General features: G+C 38.3%; 1 protein-coding gene across 4 annotated transcripts in view; it reads left to right on the top strand.

Moving 5' to 3' along the window:
* Positions 1 to 24,414, top strand: part of Zmym2 (zinc finger, MYM-type 2) — a 111,597-nt gene that overhangs the window by 37,062 nt on the left and 50,121 nt on the right. For all 4 annotated transcript variants that reach the window (XM_013010028.1, XM_013010014.1, XM_013010021.1 and 1 more), the window contains 7 exons: positions 3,304 to 3,589; positions 6,834 to 6,999; positions 8,865 to 9,077; positions 16,837 to 16,908; positions 20,735 to 20,885; positions 21,803 to 21,918; positions 23,895 to 24,011. In XM_013010028.1, coding sequence (XP_012865482.1) covers positions 3,304 to 3,589; positions 6,834 to 6,999; positions 8,865 to 9,077; positions 16,837 to 16,908; positions 20,735 to 20,885; positions 21,803 to 21,918; positions 23,895 to 24,011 — 1,121 coding nt within the window. The remainder of the gene's footprint in view (positions 1 to 3,303; positions 3,590 to 6,833; positions 7,000 to 8,864; positions 9,078 to 16,836; positions 16,909 to 20,734; positions 20,886 to 21,802; positions 21,919 to 23,894; positions 24,012 to 24,414) is intronic.

The following is a 24,414-nucleotide window of genomic DNA, read 5'->3' as shown; positions in this document are numbered from 1 at the left end:
CCTATTGATGAAAGCAAGAAAACAAGATTGGAGGGTATATAGTTTTCCTGCCTGCCTCTCTGATTGCCTGCCTTATTATGTATCCTAGGCTGGCCTCGAACTCACTATGTAGCTCAGGTTGATCTGATATTTTTCCTCAGGCTCCTTAGACCTGAGATGACAGGTATGCATCAATTTACTTACCTTAGATTTTTTTTAATTAAAAATTTTTTATAGAGTGAAGTGAAACCTGAATAGCAATGTATATTGCTTTGAAACCATTAAGTTGATAGATAAAATGGATCAGAACCAATAAACTATGCTCTTCAAGGATTTTGTAATAGGGGTTGGGAATGTGGCTCAGTGATAGGGTGCTTGCCTAGCATGCATGAAGCCCTGGGTTCAATTCCTCAGTACCAGAAGTGGGGCTGTGGCTCAAGTGGTAGAGTGCTAGCTTTGAGCAAAAGGAAGCTCAGGGACAGTGCCCAGGCCCAGAGTTCAAGCCCCATGACTGACAAAAAAAAAAGTAACTCAGAACTCTATTACCCAAACCTCTTGTTTTGGTATGCTATGCTGTGATGTTGGATTGATCAACTATATGTTGGCTTTAGTATTTAAAAAAAAAAATGTCAGCTGGGCGCTGGTGGCTCACGCCTGTAATCCTAGCTACTCAGGAGGCTGAGATCTGAGGATCGCGGTTCAAAGCCAGCCCGGGCAGGAGAGACTGTGAGACTCCTATCTCCAATAAACCACCAGAAAACCGGAAGTGGCGCTGTAGCTCAAGTGGTAGAGCGCTCGCCTTGAGCTGAAAAGCTGAGGGACAGCGCCCAGGCCCAGAGTTCAAGCCCCACGACCGACAAAAAAAAAAAAAAGTCTCAGATTATATGTAAAGGCCATGGAACTGAGCCTATAGATGGAAAGTTCTGTGTGTGTGTGTGTGTGTGTGAGTGCGCGCGCGTGTGCATGCGCGCACACGCACGTGCGCAAGTGCACGCATGCCAGTACAGGGGATTGAATTCAGGGCCTGGGCTCTGTCCCTGAGCTTCTTTTGCTCAAGGCTAGCACTCTACCACTTGAGCCACAGCGCCACTTTGGCTATGTGAGGAATCAAACCCAGGGCTTCATGCTTGCTAGGCAAGCACTCTTATCACTAAGCCTCATTTCCAGCCTGGGAAAGCTTTTCTTAAAGTTGTTTGGGCCTGTCACTGGTGGCTTTACACCTGTAATCCTAGCTACTCAGGAGGCTGAGATTTGAGGATTGTGGTTCAAAGTCAGCCTTGGCAGGAAAGTCTGTAACATTCTTATCACCTAAAGCTGCCTAAAAACCAGAAGTGGAACTGTGGCTCAAAGTGCTACAGCATTAGCCTTGAGCAAAAGATCTAAGGGACAGCGCCCAGGCCCAGGCCCAGAGTTCAAGCCTTATGACTGACCACCCCCCCCCCCCCGAAAAAAAAAAAGTTGTTTGAGAATAACTATTTTGTTTCAGACTCATTATATTTGTCTAAGATTCTATTTAGTGAAGATTTTATTGTACTTTGTTGATATGTGTTCCTTGCTTAATGAAGTATTCTGTAAATACATGCATGCTTCCTAACTAGAAACTAGTAAATATTTTTAATGATTCCTATATACTACTCACTATGCTTTATTATATACATTATATTGTTTAATGTTTACTATTCCTATGCATTTGGTATGATTTCCAGTTTGTTTGTTTGTTTGTTTGTTTGTTTATTGTTGGTTTTGGGGCTTGAGCTCTGGTCTGGGTGATGTCCCTGAGCTCTTCAGCTCAAGGGGAGCATTCTACCACTTGAGCCACAGTGTTACTTCTAGTTTTCTGGTGGTTAGTTGGAGATAAGAGTCTCACAGACTTTCCTGCCAAGGCTCCCTTTGAATGGTGATCCTTAAATCTTGGCCTTCTGAATAGCTAGGATTATAAGTTTGAACCAAAGAAGCTTGGATGATTTCCAGTTTATAGACAGGAGTTAAGCATTTAGTTTAATTAGCATCATACTCTTACAAATGGTAGCTGTAGATTATGAATCTTTTCTTTTTGAGTGTGTACTGGCTTTGGGGCTTGAACTCAGGGCCTGCCCTTGTCTCTGCTTTTTTTTTTTGGGTCCAGTCATGGGGCCTGAACTCTGGGCCTGGGCGCTGTCCCTCAGCTCTTCAGCTCAAGGCTAGGCTCTACCACTTGAGCCACAGTGCCACTTCCGGCTTTTTTCTTTTTGCTTATGTGGTGCTGAGGAATCGAACCCAGGGCCTCAGACATGCAAGGCAAGCGCTCTGCCACTGAGCCACCTTCCCAGCCCAGCTTTTTTTTATTCAAATCTAGCACTCTGACTTGAGCTACAGTTCCATTTCTGGCTTTTTTGGTAGTTAATGGGTGATAAGATTCTCATGGCTTCCTGTCCAGGTTAACTGAAAACCTAGATCCTTAGATCTCAGCCTCCTGAGAAACGTGGATTACAGGTGTGAGCCACTGGTGCCCAGTTATCTATCATTCATTCATTCCTTTTTGTCTGTCATGGTGCTTGAATGCAGGGCCTGGGTGCTGTCCATGAGCTCTTTGTGTGGAAGGCTAGTGTTCTACCACTTTGAACCACAGGGCCACTTTCTGTATTCTGGTGGTTAAGTGGAGATAAAAGTGTCACAGACTCCTTTTAACTGGCTTTGAACGGTGATTCTCAGGTCTCAGCCTCCTGAATATGAGCCTCCAGCACCTTGCTTATGTTTTTCTTCTTTTTTTTTTTAACTGACACAAATAGTATTTTTATGATGTATAAAATATATTTGGAATTATTTGTGGATTGTGAAATGGCTAAATTGAGTTAATTGATATTACATCACTTAGTTTTGTTTTGAATCACTTAAAAATCTAAGTTCTTTCTTGGGTGCTAATGGCTTAGGCCTATAATCTTAGCTATTCTGGCTTCTAAGATCTGAATATCTCTGTTCAAAACCAAGCTGAGCAGAGAAATCTAAGAGACTCTTTTCTTCAATAACCATCAAAAAGCTACAACAGGAGAGTGGAGTCATGGCTCAAATGATAAGAGCACAAGCTGTGAATGAACAGGCTAACATAAGACCTAGAGTTCAAGCCCTAGTACTAACGTACAAACTGTTCTTGAGAAAGTAAGATTATAATACATGGTTAATGAGAGCCAGAAGTTTCAACCTAAAACTCAAATACTTTGCTAATTGTTGCTCTACTAGTATTTTAAACTTTTACAAAAGGGGAAGTTAAAAATTAATCTCTAGTATAAATGTTGGCGTGTTTAAACTCCTATTTCACTACTTTTCCTTGTGCATTTTGTTTTTAAGATTCTTGGATCTCCCAGTCAGCATCATTTCCCCGAAATCAAAAACAACCAGGAGTGGATTCTTTATCACCAGTGGCCTCACTTCCTAAACAAATTTTCCAGCCTTCAGCCCAACAACAACCAACTAAACCAGTTAAAGTCACTTGTGCAAACTGCAAAAAACCTTTACAGAAAGGACAGACAGCTTATCAACGAAAAGGATCAGCTCATCTCTTTTGTTCAACTGCCTGCCTTTCTTCCTTCTCCCATAAGCCTGCTCCAAAGAAACTCTGTGTTATGTGTAAAAAGTAAGGTTTACCTTTCAGCATAATTCCATGTGGTTGAATATTGGTGTAAAATTTGTAAGAAAATTTTGAATAAGAATCTTGGAGGTAATGACCATGTTTTAAGGATTGGTAAGCTACTTTAATTCTTGAATCAAAACCCAAGTTTGTAACGGCTTTGAACAGGTGGCTTATTCATAAGGCTGCCTATTTGGTAGGGTTTGGGATTAGTTCATATATAGTCCTTTGTGATTAGAGAGAGAGAGAGAGAGAGAGAGAGCGCGCGTGTGTGTGCATGTAGGTGTGTGTCCATGCTGGTCCTGAGGCTTGAACTCAGGGTATGGGTGCTGCGCTGTCCCTGACCACTTGAGCCATAGCTCTACTTCCAGCCTTTTGGTTGTTAATATGAGTTAAGAGTCTCACAGACTTTCTTGCCTGGGCTGGTTTCTCGTGATATTCAATATCTCAGCTTCCTGAGTAGCTAGCATTATAAGTGTGAGCCACTTAGTTGTAATTAGTTTTTACTATAATTCCATTGGAATCCTTGAATTTGTTGAAATACATGATTTTTTACATTATTACTTTTGTTTTTATGATATTGGGGTCAAACCTAGGGGGTTCACACTGAGTGGACAGGAGCTTTACTGCTAATCATTATTATTACTTCTATTGACATTGCACATATTTTTCTTATTTTAATAGTTGTAAAAGGAAGCTTAATGTGACCATTTATTTGTACAGTACATCTTTATCAGAGACACATTCCGTGATTCTCTCATATTCTAAGAATTTAGCTTAATGTTAAGTAGTTTATATATGATTCTGTAATTAAAAATTGGTTAGATTTTACATGGTCTTCAGAGTGATATTATTTTAAGTCAGTGAATCTTTGGTTCCTCATCTAATTGTTTTCACTAGAAATACTTAATAGTTTTATGATTCAGGCACCAACTTTCTCTCTCTCTCTCTCTCTCTCTCTCTCTCTCTTGTTGGTTGTGGGGCTTGAACTCTGGGCCGGGGAGCTGTCCCTCAGCTCTTCAACTCAAGGCTAGTGCTCTACTACTTGAGCCACAGAACCACTTCTGGTTTTCTGGTGGTTTATTGGAGATAAGAGTCAGGGATTTTCCTGCCTGGGCTGGCTTTGAACCAGATTCTCAGATCTCAGCCTCCTGAGTAGCTAGGATTATAGGAGTGAGCCACTGGTGCCCAGCTCTCTGGTTTTCTTTCTCTTTATTTCATTCTGGTCCAGGGACTTGAACCAAGGGTCTGGGCATAATCGCTAAGTTTTTATGCTCAAGGCTAGTGCTATACCAATTGAGCCATAGTTCCTCTGCTGGGGTTTTTCTGGTAATTGGAGATAAGAGTTTTATGGACTTTCCTAGGCTGGCTTTGGATCTTTGTTGTTGTTGTTGTTGTTCAGTCATGGAGCTTGAACTCTGGGCCTGTCCCTCTGCAATTCAGCTCAAGGCTAGCCCTCTACCTCTTAAGCCATGGCACCACTGCTGGTTTTTTGATGGTTTATTGGAGATAAGAGTCTCATGGACTTTACTGCCTGAGCTGGCTTTGAACCATGATCCTCATATCTTAGCCTCCTGAGTAGTTGTCTGTGCCTGACTGGCTTTGAATCTTAATCCTCAGATCTCAGCCTTCTGAGTAGGTAGGATTACAAATGTGAGCCACTGGCACTCAGCCAGTGTTTTGCTAGTCTTTGAAAGATATGAGCTGGTCTTCCTACTCAGTTTTAGACATGCCTTTACTGATTAAAAATAATTAGACTATAATGAAATACCTGAAAGGTAAAACCATGTAGACTTAAAAAAAATGTACTTTGGGGCTGGGAAGGTGGCTTAGTGGTAGAGTGCTTGCCTTGCATGCATGAGGCCCTGGGTTCGATTCCTCAGCACCACATAAGCAAAAAGAAAAAAGCTGGAAGTGGTACTATGGCTCAAGTGATAGAGCACTAGCCTTGAGCTGAAGAGCTGAGGGACAGCGCCCAGGCCCAGAGTTCAGGCCCCACAACCGGACCCCCTCCCCCTCCTCAAAATGTACTTTATTGTTATTATAGAGGTGATAGACAGAGGAGTTATAATTACATGAGTCAGATATTGAGTACATTTCCTTTTGTACAGTGTCATCTGTTCCCTCATTCTCTCCCATTCTTTCCCCCTCATCTCCATGAGTTGTATAGTTCATATTTATTTATTTATTAACTGTACTGATCTTGGGGCCTGAACTCAGGGCCTGGGTGCTTTCCCTGAGTTTTTGGAATCAAGGCTAGTACTCCTACTTGAGCCACAGCTCCATTTCTGGCTTTTTGTTGCTTAATTGGAGAGTATCACAGCTATTTGGATTTTCTATACTATCTCTGGAAGCAATCCAAGAAGCTATTTTTAGATTTTGGCATTTAGAAAAGAGCATATGGTTCGTATGTATACATTTAATAAATTTAAGTAGGAAAACAATTGTTTTGAGGTTTTTTAGGTTGCTTGACAAATAGACTTAATTACAACAATAATCTTGCAATTCAGAATTTGAACTTCAAATGTCATCAATAATGTCAACATAATGTTTCTATTTGGAGTTGGAGAGCTTTGTCAAATGGTTGGTAAAATGTTTGGGAGTTGGAGTAATTCCTTTAAGGGAAAAAAAAGATTTGAATTTCCACCTCTTAATATATGTTATGTTTTTATGGAGTGCTTCCTTCTTGCCCAGGAGAGAAAAAATAAGCAAGAGCTATACAAATTTAAACCTTAATGAATTAGTTCTTGACATTGATTCCTTTTAATTAATAACTATCTTTAAGTCTTTCCATTTGCTGAATTTAAAGTTTTACTTTCTTTTATTTATTTTTATCTTTTATTTTTTATTTTGTTGCTTGTTTTCAGGCTTGAACTCAGGGCCTGGGCCTATTGAGTTCTTGAGCTCTTGAACCAGTGCTCTACCACTGTGTGAGCCAAAGCTCTATTTTCAGCATTGTGTGATTAAGAGTCTAATGGACTCTCCTGCCCCAGCTGACTTCAAATCACAATACTCAGATCTCAGCCTCCTGAGTAGCTAGTATTATAAATGTGAGCTACCACTGCCCAGCTAAGTAGCTTTACTTTTCTAAGTCTTTTACTGCCAAGAAACTATATTTTATAGTAAAGGTTTAAAAAATGTTTAATTTCCACAATTCAGTTTGTGGAAATGAAGAATGTCAGTTGTTAATCTTATATTTGTTTTATTTTTTAAAGAAATTTTATTTCAAGTTGTACCTCGTATTTTTCAGAGATATAACTACAATGAAAGGAACTATTGTTGCTCAAGTGGATTCAAGTGAGTCCTTCCAGGAATTCTGTAGTACATCTTGTTTGTCTCTTTATGAAGACAAGCAGAATCCTACTAAAGCAGCTCTAAATAAATCAAGATGTACAATCTGTGGTAAACTAACAGAGGTTTGTATTCTTATGATTTATCATTTAGATCTGACTAGGATTTACATTTTAATAGCTATTATGTACTCCTTATCAAAATACATTTACTTAAAAGTAAGGATAAATAAACATTCTTAAAAATATCTCCTGTAACCCATTTTTCCATAGAGAGTTGACTTGGGAAAATTATGTTAGTGATTTTTTCTTGATGTTCAAAACAGACAAATCATATTGATATGATTTTTTTAATTTCTAGTAATAGGTTTATTTTTAAATAGTTTGCATAAGACTGATAAGTACTGTTACTGGGAATTAGGAATAGAGGGAATTTATTTATTTATATGTTTATTTCTTTTTGATGCTAGTCTGGCACTATCCCTGCTTTTTTTTTTTTGCTCAAGGGCAGAGCACTACCACTTACGCCACAGCTCAGCTTCCAGCTTTTATGGAGACTACTGCACCACAGTCCACAGGGAAATTTTAAAATTCTTATTATTGATTATGATATTGAATAAAAGAAAACCTGTGTATACATACCTCATTTGAATTGTTTGTAACATTGTTTCTTCCCTGCCTCCCCCCTCCCCTTTTTTTTTTTGTCCGTCGTGGGGCTTGAACTCTGGGCTTGGGCGCTGTCCCTCAGCTCTTCAACTCAAGACGAGCTCTCTACCACTTGAGCTACAGCACCACTTCCGGTTTTCTGGTAGTTTATTGGAGATAGGAGTCTCATGGTCTTTCCTGCCCGGGCTGGCTTTGAACCGAGATCCTCAGATCTCAGCCTCCTGAGTAGCTAGGATTATAGGTGTGAGCCACCAGTGCCTGGTTCCTCCCCCCTCCCATTTTTTTGGGGGGAGGGTCTGGTAGTGGGCCTGAACTCTGGGCCCGGGTGCTGTCCCTCAACTCTTCAGCTCAAGGCTAGCGGTCTACCACCTGAGCCACAGCGCCACTTCCGGCTTTTTTCTTTTTGCTTATGTGGTGTTGAGGAATCAAACCCAGGGCCTCAAGCATGCAAGGCAAGTGCTCTACCACTGAATCACCTTCCCAGCCCTCCTCCCCCTTTTTTACTAAATGTTTTTTTATTCGTTGTAATTCCTTTATGATTTGTATGAAGATTTCCAGGAGGCTTATTTATTTATCAATATACCTAAATTTGGCTTTGTTCTGTTTTTAAACATTTTTAATTTTTTTGTTCCAGTACTGAGCTTTTTTTCCTCCACAGGGTTGATACTCTGCCATGTGAACTATACCTCCACTTCTGGCTTTTTGGTTTCTAGTGAAGATAAGAGTCTCTGGTCTCTTAGCCAGGTACTGGTGACTCACACCTATAATCCTAGTTACTCAGGAGGCTGAGATCTGAGGATCACAGTTCAAAGCCAGCCCGGGCAGGAAAAGTCCACGAAACTCTTATCTCTAATAAACTACTAAGAAAACCGAAGTCGCACTGTGGCTCAAGTAGTAGAGTGCAAGCCTTGAGCTAAAGAGCTCAGGGATAGCGCCCAGGCCTAGAGTTCAAGCCCCACGACCGATCAAAAAAAAAAAAGTCTCAAGGGCTTTTCTGCTTGACCTGGCATTGAACTTCAATCCTAGATCTCAGCCTCCTGAGAGTAGCTAGGATTACAAGTGTGAGCCAGTTGTACCAGGCTATTTCCTATCATTTTAATAAATCTCTAAAGTTTATAATGATATTGCTGTATATTTTTCTCTTTTGCTCCTTCAAAGTCATATATGTGTTTTTATGTATATGAAAAATTCAAAGAATTATGAAATTATTTTAGTATTTATTTTTCCCAAACAAGTTTTATTGGACTTATTTTAATTTTTTTGGTCATTTTTGTTATTTACTTAAAAGTAGATCTTTTTAAAAAATATTTATTTTTTTCTTTTAGATTCGCCATGAAGTTAGTTTTAAAAATATGACTCATAAGCTGTGTAGTGACCACTGCTTTAATAGATATAGAATGGCCAATGGTCTTATAATGAATTGCTGTGAACAGTGTGGAGAATATTTACCTAGTAAAGGTGCCGGAAATAACGTTCTGGTGATTGACGGTCAACAGAAAAGATTTTGTTGTCAGAGTTGTGTCAGTGAGTACAAACAGGTAATTCATGTACTATTAAAATTGGACATTGTTTTGGCTATACTGTGATAGTTTTTTAATTAATAGCATTTATTAACCAGATTTATCTTAAGATTCTCATTTAGTTGCATTATTGTCTTCATGTCATAAGTATTACCTATCTGAAATGAATAAATACATAGGTCATTGGAAATAAACTTATGATCTTACATATGATGGTAAATGAGATTAGCATGATTCCCATTCATTTTTCATTTTTATGAGTTTTAGAGGATCTACAATTATTCTTGCAAATATTAAAACTTAGCTTGTTTATATTTAAAATTTCAGGCTAATTTCAATCTTTTTTTAATTTTTATTGTGAAAATACTGTACAGAGGGGTTACAATTACATGGGCAAAATAATGAGTACATTTCTTATCAAGCATTGTAGCCTCCTCCTTTGTTTCCCCTTCCCATCCCTTCCCATCCTCCCTCCCCTTCCCCGCCCCCACCCAATCCTCTTCCCCAATTTCAATCTTTTTTGTTATGTCAGTCCTCTAGCTTAAACTCAGGCTCTAGACACTATCCCTGATTTTTTTGCTCAAACGTAGTACTGTACCACTTTAGCCACATCTCTACTTCAGACTTTGTGGTGGTTAAGTGGAGATATGAGTCTCACAGATTTTCTTTGAACCATGATTCTCAGATCTCAGCCTTCTGAGTAGATAGGATTATGGACACTGGCACTTGGCTGAAGATTGGAGTTTTAAGACAGGAATTACATTTAGGGGGACATGAGGAATATATAGTTTAATACTTAATATTGTATAAAAATGGAGATAATAAAAACACATCACTTGCTACTTTTCTTCTTTCTTTTTTCTTTTTGTTGGTCGTGGGGCTTGAACTCTGGGCCTGAGTGCTCTCCCTCAGTTCTTCAGCTCAAGGTGGGTGCTATACCACTTGAGCCACAGCACCACTTTTGGCTTTCTGGTGGTTAATTGGAGATAAGAGTCTCATGGTCTTGGCTGCCCAGCCTGGCTTTGAACTGCGAACCTCAGATCTCAGCCTCCTGAGTAGCTAGGATTACAAGCGTGAGCCACTAATGCCCAGCTACTTTTTTTTTTGGTCAGTTGTGGGACTTGAACTCTGGGCCTGGGCTCCATCCATCCCTGAGCTCTTGAGCTCAAGGTTAGTGCACTTGAGCCACAGCACCACTTTGGCCTTTTCTGCTTATGTGCTGAGGAATCGAACCTAGGGCCTCATGCATGCAAGGTAAACATTCTACCACTGAGTCACCTTCCCAACCTTCCAGCTACTTTTCTTTTTGTTGTTGTTTTAGACTAGGGTATCTATAGCCCAGGATGACATCCAACTTGTGATCCCTAAAACCTCAATTTCCTAATGCTGAGATTATTGACCTGTACTATACTTCCTGACATTACATTTTAATATTGTATGTATTGTTGGGGTATTCATGATGATCACATTTCTGTAGTGGGAATTACATATGTATAAATGCATGTTTCTGTGTATGTCTTTTTAATTTCATGATCGGCTTAGTATTGGTAATCTGAATTAGCCATAGTGGGAATGTTTTCACAGCAAATCATGGTCTTAACCTGTGGTAACGGTATATGACAGTCTTGAGCTGTACAGTAATCTACTTGATCAGTTTACTATTGTTGATTGGTTATGTCCAGTTGCACATTACAAAATTGTAGATGATGATTAACCTGTTAACTGTTTTATGCTATATTGGAAAGAGATTACTTTTAGAGTAGGTTTTGAGGAGTATGATTAGCTATGCTAGCGAAGTCTGTTAGATACTGTTTTTAACTTTTCTGGAGTTATACTCATTTACATTGTTTTCAATAATGTAGGGAGGTGCCTGTTCTTTTATAGTCTCACCAACAGAACATTAATTGGTAAAAATTGCATCTTCAGTGTTACTTTAATTTGTATTCGTTATGTTAGAAATGACTGAGTACTGTGTATTATTGTATGTCCTTTTTCAGTTGCTTTCCTTTTGGAATTCTAATGATGTTCATGTTTGCCTTTTTTGTTGTTGTTGTTCATGAGACAGGCTTCCTATGTAACTATAACTTGAATTCTTTGTACTTCTGCCTCAGTCTCCCCAGTTTTGGGGAGCCAGTACAACTGGCATAATCTACATAATCTTAGTCCACAGGCCACTTAGGTTTTATTTGCATTTCTTTGTTTTTGCTTGTTTTTCTTTGTTACTGTCTTCAGACTGTGTAATTTTGTTTTTGACCTTGTTGCTGGTAGTGAATGTTTTGACTTTATGCTGGGTCAGACTACCTCAGCAGAATTTGTTACTGGGTTTGGAATAGGTGTGACTGATAGTGGTAAGTATCTTATTACTGTAGAGTGGAAGTTTAGGTTTCATAGTTTTGATTTAAATACTTAGAGTGTTTGCTTGGGTGGGAGATCTTGTAGTCAGTCCTTGATGACAATCTAGGTTTTTTTCTTGGCCTTTTCTTATGTGAATAGGGCTAGAGTTAGTGGTGTTTGCCTTGAGTTACAGCTTCTATAATCTAATAAAGTTTTGTTTCTTAGCCAGGCACTGGTGGGTCATGCCTTCAATCCTGTCTACTCAGGATGCCAACATTTGAGCATCTGTGAAAGTTGGTCTGGGCAGAAAAGTTCAAGAGGCTCTACCTCCAGTTAACCAGCAAAATGTCAAAATAGGAGGCATGGTTTTAAGTATTAGAACACTGGCTGTGAGGGGAGAAAGTTAAGAATTCCAGTCTGAATTCAAGCCCCAGTACCATCACATACACACACAAGCAGAAAACTTGTCTTCCTGTGCTGGTTTCAAATTGTGATCATCAGATCTTACCTTCCTGAAGAGTTAGGACTATAAGCATGAACCACCAGCACCTGGTACTAAGCTTCATGTTGATAGTACTTTTCCATTAAGTTATGTCGCCCCCCCCCTTGAAATTTTTTTTCATTATTTTAAGATTTTATGCTTAGTCTTTGATTGAGCAAGTTGTAATGTGACTTTGTGTTTCTGTGGTTTGCTCAGCTTCTATCTATATAGTTATATTTTTTGCCTAAGTTGAGACATTTTTGAACCAGTATTTTTCTTTGAGCATTTTTCTGACCATGTCTTTTTAAGACGTCAGTGACATGAATGTTAAATTTTTCATTTCAGCCCTGCAGGTCTCTTTAGCAGTTCTGGTTGTTTGATTTTGGGATGTTTTGTTTTATTCTCTGTTTTGTTGGAAACAAGGTCTCACTATGTAGCACAGTATTGCCTGGAACTCTAAATCATCTTGCCAGGGATTACATTCTCAACAATTGAAGCGGGTTTTTTTTTTTTTTTTGTCTGTCGTGGGCCTTGAACTCTGGCCTTGGGTGCTGTCCCTCAGCTCTTCAGCTCAAGGCAAGTGCTCTACTGCTTGAGCCACAGTGCCATTTCCAGTTTTCTAGTGGTTTATTGGAGATAAGAGTCTCGCGGACTTTGCTGCCCGGGCTGGCTTTGAACCGTGATCCTCAGATCTCAGCCTCCTGAGTAGCTAGGATTACAGGTGTGAGCCACCGGCGCCCGGCCATTGAAGTGTTCTTAAGCTAACTTTAATAATCTTTGCCAAATAGTTCTAACATCTTTTGCAGTTATGATATTGGCATTGTTTGACTTTAAATTTATTGAATTTCAAGGTTATGTTTGTTTGCTTTTGTGGTGTTGAGAATTGTCTTAAATTTGATTTGTAGTTTTCTTGTAATGATTTTTTGACTAAAATTTAGGTTTTATGTTACGGAGCTCTGGATCTTTAACCCTTCTATTTTAGCTGGCTTCATTTGACAGTGTTCTGGCATGGGATAGAATGCCCATAGCCTTATTATTGCCAGATAGAATTCCAGCCTCTCTGCTTGACCTCCTTTGTTATCGTAAAATGTATGGAGTTCTGATTCTCTTCTGCCCTTTGGCTGATGATACTAACCTGACTGAGAGGACTAAGAATTCCTCAGTGTTCTGGGATAACATCTACTATTCTGGATAACATCTACTGACACCAAGTGATTCTATTCTAATGGATATAGAATGTGTTCTTTATCATCATTTTTGTTGTAGTGCCAGAGATTGAGCCCAGATCATTGCAGAGGCTAAGCCTATGCTCTGCCACTGAGCTGGATCCCATAGCTCCATCATTATTAAAGTTATCTTAAAATATTTTCATCTTAAGAATGATGGTTGCTGGAGGATTTCGCCTGTAATCCTAGCTATTCAGGAAGCTGAGATCTAAGGATTTCAATTTGAAGCCAGCCCAGGTAGGAAAGCCCATAAGACTCCTATCTCCAAAAAAGCAAAAATGAAGCTGTGACTTAGGTGGTAGACTGCTAGAATTGAGCAAAAAGTCTTTGGGTGCTGGGCTCCAGTAGCTCATACCTGTAATCCTAGCTACTCAGTAGGCTGAGATCTGAGGATCGTGGTTTGAAGCCAGCCCAGGCAGGAAAGTTTGTACAACTCTTACCTTTACTAAACTACCAAAAAAGCCACAAGTGGAGATATGGCTCAAGTGGTTGAGTGTTAGCCTTGAGCAAAATAAGATCAGAGCCAGAATCCAGGCCATGAGTTAAAGCCCTGGGGGTGTGGGGAGAGAGAGAGAGAGAGAGAGAGAGAGACACGTGATTTAGAATTCCTGTAACCTGTGTACACACACACACACACTTGTGATTTAGAATTCCTGTAACCTGTGTTCAAAATTTAAAATTAAATACATTGTTGACCATGTATACCTTTTTATTGATAAAATCACCAACAGGTTTTGAGATCATTATGTAAGATGTGCTAGAAATAGTTTTTTTTTTAATTTTTTGATGGTCTTGGGGCTTGAACTCGGCCTTGGCTCTGTCCCTGAGCCTCTCTCTGCTCAAGTGCCCTACTATGGAGCCCCATAGTACCATATCTGCTTTTTACTGTGTAGTTTATTGGAGATAAGCATCTCCGCCCAGGCTGGCTTTGATTTGTAGTCCTTAGATCTCAGCCTCCTTAGTAGCTAGGATTGTAGGCGTGAGCCACCAGGGCCTAGCTAGAAAAGTTTTTACATACCCTGGGAACAGAAGTTGTGTGGTGAATTTTAAAGTATATTTCCTAAGTCAGGTGGCAGTGGCTCACACCTGTAATCCTAGCTACTCATGAGGCTGAGATCTGAGGATTGTGGTTGGAAGCCAGCCCAGACAGGAAAGTCCCGAGAGATTCTTATCTCCAGTTACCACCATCACCAGAAAAAGCTGGAAGTAGATGTGGCTCAAAGTGGTAGAACACTAACTATCCTTGAGTGTAAAAGCTCAGGGATAATGCCCAAGCCCTGAATTCAAGACCACAATGACAATGATGACCATCACCAGAAAAACATGTTCCTTTGACTTCTCTCTTTCTCTGTTTCTTGAGCTTATAAGTGGGGGAGAGGGTTCATTGTCATATCTCCACACATTTAAAGTGTATTCCAATGAATCTCAACCCTCTGTGTCACACTCCTTGTCCCTTCCCCACAAAAATAGCATCAACAAACTCTGTTGTTTAACTTACGTCCTTATGTCACAATTAGTTTGTAAAATATATATTTGTTAATTTTATGATGTATCTAATTAGATATATCTAATATATTTAGATACTGGTATTGGCATATTATTGGCATATTGGTTTTCATTAGTTCCCCTCTTAGAGTATAACATTTTGTTCTTTCATGGAAAGCAGAAAACATCTTTTAAAGCTTTTATGTAAGGAAGAAGGATATAAATTTATATTATGTACTGGAAGCATTATTTTGCAGATGATGAGAATTGTAATCTTAAGATACTTTAGAAAGTTTTGAGGTTTTATCATAGTTTTATATGTTTTAAAGAGATCTTGAATATATTAAGTCATTTAAGAAAAGTGACTTTCAGGGGCAAACCATCTGTATTTCCTTTTGCCATTGTAATACTATGTTTTATCATTTCATTATTTTTTCTCGGATAATTAAATTGGTAATAATAAATTGGTAATTCTGTATATTGAACAGCAGTAACAATAGAACAGGGGCCTGGGAATGTGGCCTAGTGATAGAGTGTTTGACTAGCATACATGAAGCCCTAGGTTCAATTCCTCAGTACCACATTAACTGAAAAAGCCGGAAGTGGTGCTGTGGCTCAAGTGTTACAGTGTTACCCTTGAGCAAAAAGCAGCCCCAGATGTGGCAAACAACAACAACAAAATGAATCCCCCCTCCAAAAAAAAACACCCAAAAACAAAAAAACCAAAATCAAAAAACAACAGGACAGGACAGATAGCCTTTTTTTTTTTTTTTTTTTTGTGGTGGTGGTGTTGAGGTTTGGACTCAATCTGGGCACTATTCCTGAACTTTTTTCTTTTTTTCCTAAATTTAAATTTATTTAGCTTATTTTTAATTTTTATTTTTGCCAGTCCTGGGGCTTGAACTCAGGGCTGGGCACTGTCCCTGAGCTGCTTTTGCTCAAGGATAACACGCTTCCATTTGAACCATAGTACCATTTCTGGTTCTTTCTGTGTATGTGGTATGAGGAATCGAATCTAGGGCTTCATGCATGCTAGGCAAGCACTCTACCACTAAGCCACACGCCCAGTCCTGTTTTTTTTTTTTGTGGGTAATCGGATATAAGAGTCTCACAGACTTACCTGTGTGGGCTGGCTTTGAACCAGGATCCTTATATCTTCGCCTTCTGAGTAGCTAATATTACAAGTGTGAGTCACCCATGCCTGGCTTTAATAGGAATTAAATTAAAAAAAATTGTTATTATAAAGGTGATGTACAGAGGGGGTTACAGTTTCATAATTCAGATGAGAACATTTATTTTTGGACAGTGTCACGCTTCCTTCGCTTTCTCCCAGTTAGATAGACATTTTTAAAAGTTGGAATGAATTTATAAGTCTTAATAGAGCATTAAAAGGAACTTAAAATTTTTTAAATTGTTACTATAAAGGTGATGTACAGAGGGATTAAAGTTAACATAAGTCAGGTAAAAAGTTCATTTCTTTTTGGGCAGTGTCATCCCTTCCCTCACCCAGTTTTTCCTTCCCATCCCTACCCACAAGTTGTATGTTTATTTTCAGTGTAGTGTCCAGTGAGTACCTTTTCTGCATTTTTCATCCTTTCCCCCTCCATTTCTGTGCTTTTCCTTACACTGCCAAAGACATAAACAAACAGGACAAAAAGAAAAAAAAGAAAAACAGCAAAAGAGAGCAAACCTTGTTTCCATTTCCTGGAGTTATTTTGATAAATATTTTGTATGATCAGATATACATAGATATTGTGCTTTTCTGTTAGTCTCCTAAGAGTATCCTTCTTTGATCACTGTTTATAAATGCCTAGAGACATGTATAATTAATCATACCCTAGTGTATTTTAGGTTTAACTTACACATATGAGAGGAAACACTTGCTGTTTTTCTTCCTGAAATTGGCTTACCTCACTTAACATGATTTGTTCTTGGTCCATCCATTTCCTTGCAAATGACATATTATTCTTTCTAATTGCTGAGTAAAATTCCACTGTGTATAAGAACATTTTTTAAAATCCATAATCTATTGTAAGGCACTTGGGCTATTTTCACAACTTGACTATAGTGAAAAGTGTGAACACAGATGTGCAGGTGTCTTGTGATGTGATGTATGTTCCCACCAACAGTGCAGTGGTGTTACTTTTTCCCTACATCCTTGTAAAAGGAACTTTTGTAGAATACTTATTTACCTTTGAATCTAGCAGCCTTCCATTATATATTTATAAAGTCTTTTAAAATCTTTTTTTAGGTAGGTAGCCATCCAAGCTTCCTGAAGGAGGTTCGGGAACATATGCAGGACTCTTTCTTAATGCAGCCTGAGGTAAGTAGGAAGGTAGAGGGGATTTAAGACCTTTAGTAGGTATTTTTTCAAGCACCATTTGTGTGTGTGTGTGTGTGTGTGTGTGTGTGTGTGTGTGTGTGAAAAACTTATATGAATCTCAATTGCCTCCCTTGTTCCTTTTCTCCCTCTCTCCCTCTATTACTTTGTTCTGCATTTGGAAGCTTTTCTTTTTGTTGTTATTATTGTTTTGTTTTCTTTTTAGTTAAAAGAATTACTTGGCTTATTTCCCATCTTAACGTTTTGAGGCTGTGTCATCTGATGAACTTTTGCTAGGTGTTTTGGACTTTGGTCCTGAGGCTTGAACTCTGCCTGGGTGCTGTTATGAGCCCCTTTGCTCAAGGCTAATGGTCTGCCACTTGAGCCATACATAGTTCCACTTCCACCTTTGTGCTGATTAATTGGAGATAAGAGTCTCATGGATTTTCCTGTCCAAGCTGTCTTGGAACCATGATCCTCCAATCCTAGCCTCTTGAGTAGCAAGGATTACAGTCATAAGCCACTGGCGCCTGGCTATTTTGGAAGTTTTTATTTAGTCTCACTATGTAACCTGGGCTTGATTTGAAATCAAGATCCTCCTTACCTCAGTCTCTTGAGTGCTGGTGTTACAGGCACTGACTGCTGTATCTGGCTTCTTTCAAGTGGTTCTATGGCTCTTAGTTTGCCCTCAGTTGTTATATTGCCATATATGCAAAGATCATTTCTCACACCTCATTTATTTGTATGTTTATTTATGGTTTAACTTTATTTTCTATATACCAAGCAGCATCTTTTAAATTATGTACCATTTGGGTGTGTGTGTGAGGGGGTGGGAGATGGGAAGGGATGGTAAGGGGAAACAAAGATGAGGCAATAAGAAAGATAAGAAACGTACACATTGTCTTGCCCATGTAATTGTAACCCCTCTGAACGGTATTTTCACAATTAAAAAAAATGGTAGAGTGCTAGCCTTGAGCTGAAGAGCTGAGGGACAGAGCCCAGGCCCAGAGTTCGGGCCCCACTACCGACAAAAATGAATGAATGAATGAATGAATGAATGAATAAATAAATAAATAAAATTATCTACCATTTTGAAATGAGCAAAATATAGGTAGGGATTTATGAAGATTTTGAAATTTATATTCATTAAGTTTATAAGAGGTGGAAAGATGCTTGTTGAAGACATTACATAGTTCTTTTTTATTGTTTGGGGAGGGCAGTTTTAGAAAGTATTTTCAAACAGTTGTACAAAGTTTAACCGTAAAAATATTTAATGTTAAGATAGATCTTAATATAATACTTGATGCATAAAACTATTTGATGTAAAAGATTGCAAGAATATGTAATATCTTTTGCTTTGCATATAACTAAGGAAGAATAAAAGTGCATTTGTAGAATATAGATCACACATAACCTAGCAAGAATATCATATATATATATTTTTTTTTGGGGGGGGGGTCCGGTCGTGGGGCCTGTACTCTGGGCCTGGGCACTGTCCCTCAGCTCTTCAGCTCAAGGCTAGCGCTCTACCACTTGAGCCACAGCGCCACTTCTGGCTTTTTTCTTTTTGTTTATGTGGTGCTGAGGAATGGAACCCAGGGCCTCAGACATGCAAGGCAAGCACTCTACCACTGGGCCACCTTCCCAGCCCAAGAATATTATATATTTTATTTGAACTAAAAGTGAGATGGAACTAAAAATATTAGAAATCAGAATTGATAAGAACTAACAATTCTCACACCTCATACCTCTTTTAAGAGGAACTCTCTTTGGATAGTCACGATTCTTTTTTAGGTAGTTCTCTTGTCTTCATTACTCCCAAATTCTAGTTGAGAGCGTCGCCTGTTTTTCAGCCCAGTGAAATTAATTACTTGTTTCTGTTTTGTATCCCCCATCACCTAACTGCCTTTAGTCTACAAGCTTTGGTAGCTGTTGGACCCACTTCATTTATTTTCCTTTCCTTAGAGAATTGTATAATCAGAACAGTTAATTCATATCATTTACCTAGTTTTCTAATTGTTTGAGCTGTAAAGTTAGGTCTAGTTTCTGTTTCTTCATCAGTTGGGAATTACTTAAACAGCTCTTCATTTTTTAATCTTTTATGATCTTGATAATTTTGAATAGATCATTTTGTAGGATGCCTGTCAGTTTGTGTTTGTCTAGTACTTTCTCAGAATTCATGAAGATGATATATTTTGAGGATGTTAGTCTTGTGATAATGTGTCTTTAGGTGCATATTATCAGGAGACACATGATTCTAATGACTCTAACATTACTTTATGCAACTTGCTTTGTTTGGTTAAGAGCATACTTATCCAATTTCTCCTAATTAATTTTGCTACTGTTCCCTACATCTATGGTAAAATTTTTGGGGAGCTGGGGAGTTAATTTGAAACTGTAAATACCTTATTCAACCAACTTTAAACCCACTTTTATTTTTGTGTGTATGTATTTATGTATTGAGACATGTTTTTCCTGTATAGCCCATGGTGGCCTCCAGCTCTAGATTTTTCCCCCTCAGCTTCTCCAGTATTATTGGTATTACAGATATTTGCAACCGGATCCAGTTTTGAACCCATCATTTTTAGTATCCATTGTCCATAAGAAAGCTTTGAAAACTACCGAAGTAGAATATGTATGTGATAAGATAATTGTGCTGGGTGCCAGTGGTTCATGCTTAACTAGAGCAACTAGGATTCTAGATGCTCAGCAGGCTAAGATTTGAGAAAGCCACCTCAGTCAGGAAATCCATTGAGAGTCTTATCTCCAAAAATAGCCAGATGTGGAGCTGCTCAAATGATAGAGCACTAGCCTTGAGCACAAAAGCTCAGGGACAGCACCCAGGCCAGGCCCTCAGAGGAGAAGGGAGAGGGGGAGAAAGAAAAGAGGAGGAGGAGGAGAGGAAGGGAGGAAGGAGGACCACCAGGATGGGAGGGAGGAAGTAAAGAACATAGGAAGGAAGGAGTTTAAAGATAAAACAAAAAACATTTGGCTTGGTGGGTTACAGTTGTAATCCTAGCTACTTGGCAAGTGTTGGTAGTAGACAGAAAGATGGTAGTGTGAGGACACCCCAGACAAAAAGCTTGAGACCTGATCTAAAAATAAAGCAAAAAAGACTTGGGGCATAATTTAAGCAACCAGCCATCTGCCTAGTACAAGGCCCAGATTTGAATCCCCAATATAATTCCCCCCTTTAAAAATTTACAGAACATAGATAATTTAAGATTTTTCTGCCCTACCTCCCTCCTTTCCCCCCTTCCCCCAACCCCCCTTTCCCCTCCAGGACACTGGTCCCTGAACTTTTTTTCTCAAGATTAGTACTCTATACTTGTCACAAACATCTCTATTTCCTGTTTTTTTGGTGGTTAATTGGAATGGGACTCTCACAGATTTTCCTGCTGAGAGTTGGCTCCAGACCATAATCCTCAAATCTTAGCTTCTGAAATAGCTATCTCTTTAGGTTTTATTTATATGTAGAGATAACTCTTAAGCTAAATTATAGAGAAGTAGCCAATGCTAATTGAAATATTTGAACCTAGTTTAGTAGTCATGAAACTAATAGGTAGGTTATCTAGGTAGGTAAAGATTTGTTACTCTGAAACTGATTAGATATTAAATGATTATTCTTGTAACACCAAACATATAATGAATGTTGATTTGTGCTTGTAATTTTAGTGCTCAGGTGAGTGAGGCACAAGGATCAGGAGTTTGAGGTCAGTCTGGGATATATAGCAAGGCCATGTCTCAAGGGAAAAATATGGGGAGATGAAGCATATGATATTTTTTTTCTGGTCTAATTTTAAAATTATTTTTATGTTTCTAATTTTAGAAATATGGAAAACTGACAACTTGTACTGGTTGCCGGACACAGTGCAGGTTTTTTGATATGACTCAGTGTATAGGTCCAAATGGATATATGGAGCCATATTGTTCAACTGCTTGCATGAACAGTCATAAGACAAAATATGCAAAATCTCAAAGTAAGTCTTTCAGGTATTTAGAAAGTGAAAACTTTCAATAATATAATTGCTTTCAATTTTTGCTTTTATTTACCTTGCTTATACTAATTCCTTCTTTGCAAACTGTTTCAATAAATTTGATCATTCTGCATTTTTAATTTTTAAACATACTGATGTTCTCTTTATAGTTACACATTTACGTCAATTGTTAGTCCGGCATTAAAGCAGATTTTTAATATATCAATGTTTGTTTAGAGACATAACAGTCTTTTGAAAAATTTTTTAAATTTTTTGAGAATAGTTATGATAAAGTTGATGTACATATTGGTTACTGTTTCATAAGTCAGGTAAGGAGTATGTTTCTTTTTGTACAATGCCTGTTTGCTCAATGTCAGTTTCTTTAAAATTTTATTTACTTGTTTGTTTAGCTTATCCTGGGGCTTGGGTCTGGGTCTGGGCACTGTTCCTGAGCTTCTTTTGGTCATGGCTAACACTCTACCACTTGGAGCCACAGCTCCACTTTCTGGTGGTTAATTGGAAAAAAAGTCTCACAGACTTTCCTGCTGGCTTTGAACTGCAAGCCTCCTATCTCAGCCTCCTGAGCTAGGATTATAAGTGTAAGCCACCAGTGCCTGGTTTTTTATTATTATAGAGGGGTTACGGTTATGTAAGTCAGGTAATGAGTACATTTCTTTTTGAATAGTGTCACCTTTTCCCTCAGTGTCTGTATTTTTTAAGGTATGAAGTAATCTTAAATGTTTAAAATGTATTTTTTGTATGAAATAATCTTGAATGTTTAATATGAAATAATCTTGAGCATATAAGTAATAAGAATTGGTCATAGGAGGTTCCATTTAAAACTCTCAAGTCAGTTAATATTTAAACAAGTACTTCCATTACTTTGTAAAGGTATTAGATATGTGTCTTTTCTTTCCTAGGTTTGGGAATTATTTGTCATTTTTGTAAGCGAACCTCTTTACCTCAATACCAAGCCACAATGCCTGATGGAAAACTGTATAACTTTTGCAATTCCAGTTGTGTGGCTAAATTTCAGGTTTGTTATTTATTTTCCCAACCCCTAATAAAATGCATATAGAAAATAATCATTCTAATATGCTGTATCTTTATTAATTTTTATGTAGTTTGTTGAGGATCAAATCAGAGAATAGAAATGGAATGAGTCGCAGAAGACTTGGTTGTTAGCACAAATAACATTGAATTCAAAGTTGTTATTGTGATATAGATTTTGAAGGAAATAAATTTTAATGTCAAATTTAGGCCTTGATGTGTAATATTTTCTATTAGATGATTTGAATAATCTAAAGGGGAAACTATTCTTTAATAAATATAGTATGTAGGTAGATTTGTCCTAGAAACATGAAGCATTCTTGTTTTCCATATTAGAGATGAGCCATAACAAGAGGCCATTAGATGTTTATGGTAGACCTTAGGGGGTTGTATTGTTCTCCCATGGGGCTTGAATGCAGGGCCTAGGTGCTGTCCTTGAGCTCTTTCGCTAAATCTAGCACTCTATCACTTTGAACCTATAGCTCCACTTCCGGTTTTCTGGTGGTTAATTGGTGATGAGTGTCACAGATTTTCCTACCTCAGCTGGCTTTGAACCATGATCCTCAGATCTCAGCCTCCTGATTAGCTAGGATTACAGGCATGAACCGTCAGCACCTGGCAGGCCTTAGTTTTCAGTTATTTTAGCTTTACAACTATAATGAAGTTTCTGAAAACTTCTTTGAAGTTGGAGTATGGATAGTCTCAGAAGATATGTTACTGAAAGTATTCAGACTTCCTCTGTTGACTACTTGGAAGGAATAGTTTAGAGGGAATTCAAGCATTAGTTAGGTAGTACTAGTAGGTTTACCTCTTTCAAGCATTAGGTAGGTAGTACTGAGGTTTACCTCTTGTGTGAAAATTTCAGGTATTGCCTAAAGGTTCAAATCAGTGCTTCACGTGTTAATTCATCCAACAATTCTACTTTATTCCAGAAACTGTGTTCTATGTTTATTTAAACTGAAAATAGAGTCTTTAAAATGTTCCTACAATAGTTTTATTTGTATTTAAATTGAGCTGTTTGAATTCAGGCAGATGAATGCTATCTTTGCTAAGTTATATCCTCTATATGTTTACATGGAGGGTTTATATTTTAGCATATGAATTTTAGTGTCCACAGATTCTAATATACTTTGTTTGGGAGAAACAGTCAGCTTTAATGAGGTTCAATTTGTTTTAATTTAAAAAATGTTATTCACCTGATAGTACATGTCTTAAATCTACTTGATTTATTTTTTTCCCCAGGAAACACATGTAGTATATGTTAGGTTTCTTTTTCTCTTCATTGTACCTTGATTTTTTTTGGGGGGGGGTGTTGGTTGTGGGGCTTGAACTCTGGGCATGGGCACTGTCCCTGCGATCTTCAGCTCAAAGCTAGTGCTCTACCACTTGAGCCACAGTGCCACTTCCGGTTTTCTGGTTGTTAATTGGAAATAAGAGTCTCACCATCTTTCTTGCCTAGGCTGGCTTTGAACTATGATTCTGAGATCTCAGTCTCCTGAGTAGCTAGGATTACAGGTGGCCGGCTTCATTGTTCCTTGACTATGTTTTGTTAACTTATTTGTTTGCTAGTTCAGAACTTTGCAGCTAACATGTTATCTCCTTCAAGTGAGAAAATTATAATTGAATTATGCTTTCTTTTTCATATTATTTTCTTATTTTAGGTAAATAGTAATACTTTTTTTTTTTTATTTGTGAAAATACTGTACAGAGGGGTTACAATTGCATGGGCAGGATAATGTGTACATTTCTTACCAAGCATTGCAGCCTCCTCCTTTAAATAGTAATACTTCTGTAAAAATAAATTTCAGTTTTATAAATATGTTTTAAGGACATTTCAAATTTATAGTTTATATATTAAAAATATTTAGCTAGGTAGCTTTTTTTTCTCTGCACATAGTAGATATTTGTCACAAGTAGAAATTCTAAAATACCAGGCTTATTGTGTTTTGTTCTTTATTTTAGGCTCTAAGCATGCAGTCATCTTCAAATGGCCAGTTTGTAGCACCAAGTGATATTCAGCTGAAATGCAACTACTGCAAAAATTCTTTTTGTTCAAAACCAGAAATTCTAGAATGGGAGGTAAGTCATATTTTCTTACATATGTTATCTGGTGCTAAAATGAAAGTCCAGTAAATAAAATAATTATGGTATTTCTGTCCCTGGAAATCTATTTTTGTTAATGTCAGTCATGGGGCTTGAACTCTGGGCCTGGGCGCTGTCCCTCAGCCCTTTAGCTCAAGGCTAGCGCTCTTGAGCCACAGTGCCACTTCTGGCTTTTTTTGTTTATGTGGTGCTGAGGAATCAAACACAGGGCCTAATGCATGTGAGGCAAACACTCTATCATGGGGGGTCTGGTCGTGGGGCCTGAACTCTGGGCCTGGGCGCTGTCCCTCAGCTCTTTTAGCTCAAGGCTAGCGCTCTACCACTTGAGCCACAGCGCCACTTCTGGCTTTTTTCTTTTTTGCTTATGTGGTGCTGGGGA

Source organism: Dipodomys ordii, unplaced genomic scaffold, assembly GCF_000151885.1.
Source record: "Dipodomys ordii isolate 6190 unplaced genomic scaffold, Dord_2.0 Scaffold1, whole genome shotgun sequence".
NCBI classification, from domain to species: Eukaryota; Metazoa; Chordata; class Mammalia; order Rodentia; family Heteromyidae; genus Dipodomys; species Dipodomys ordii.
Note: the sequence above shows the minus strand (reverse complement) of the source record. Positions and strands in the feature narration are given on the sequence as shown.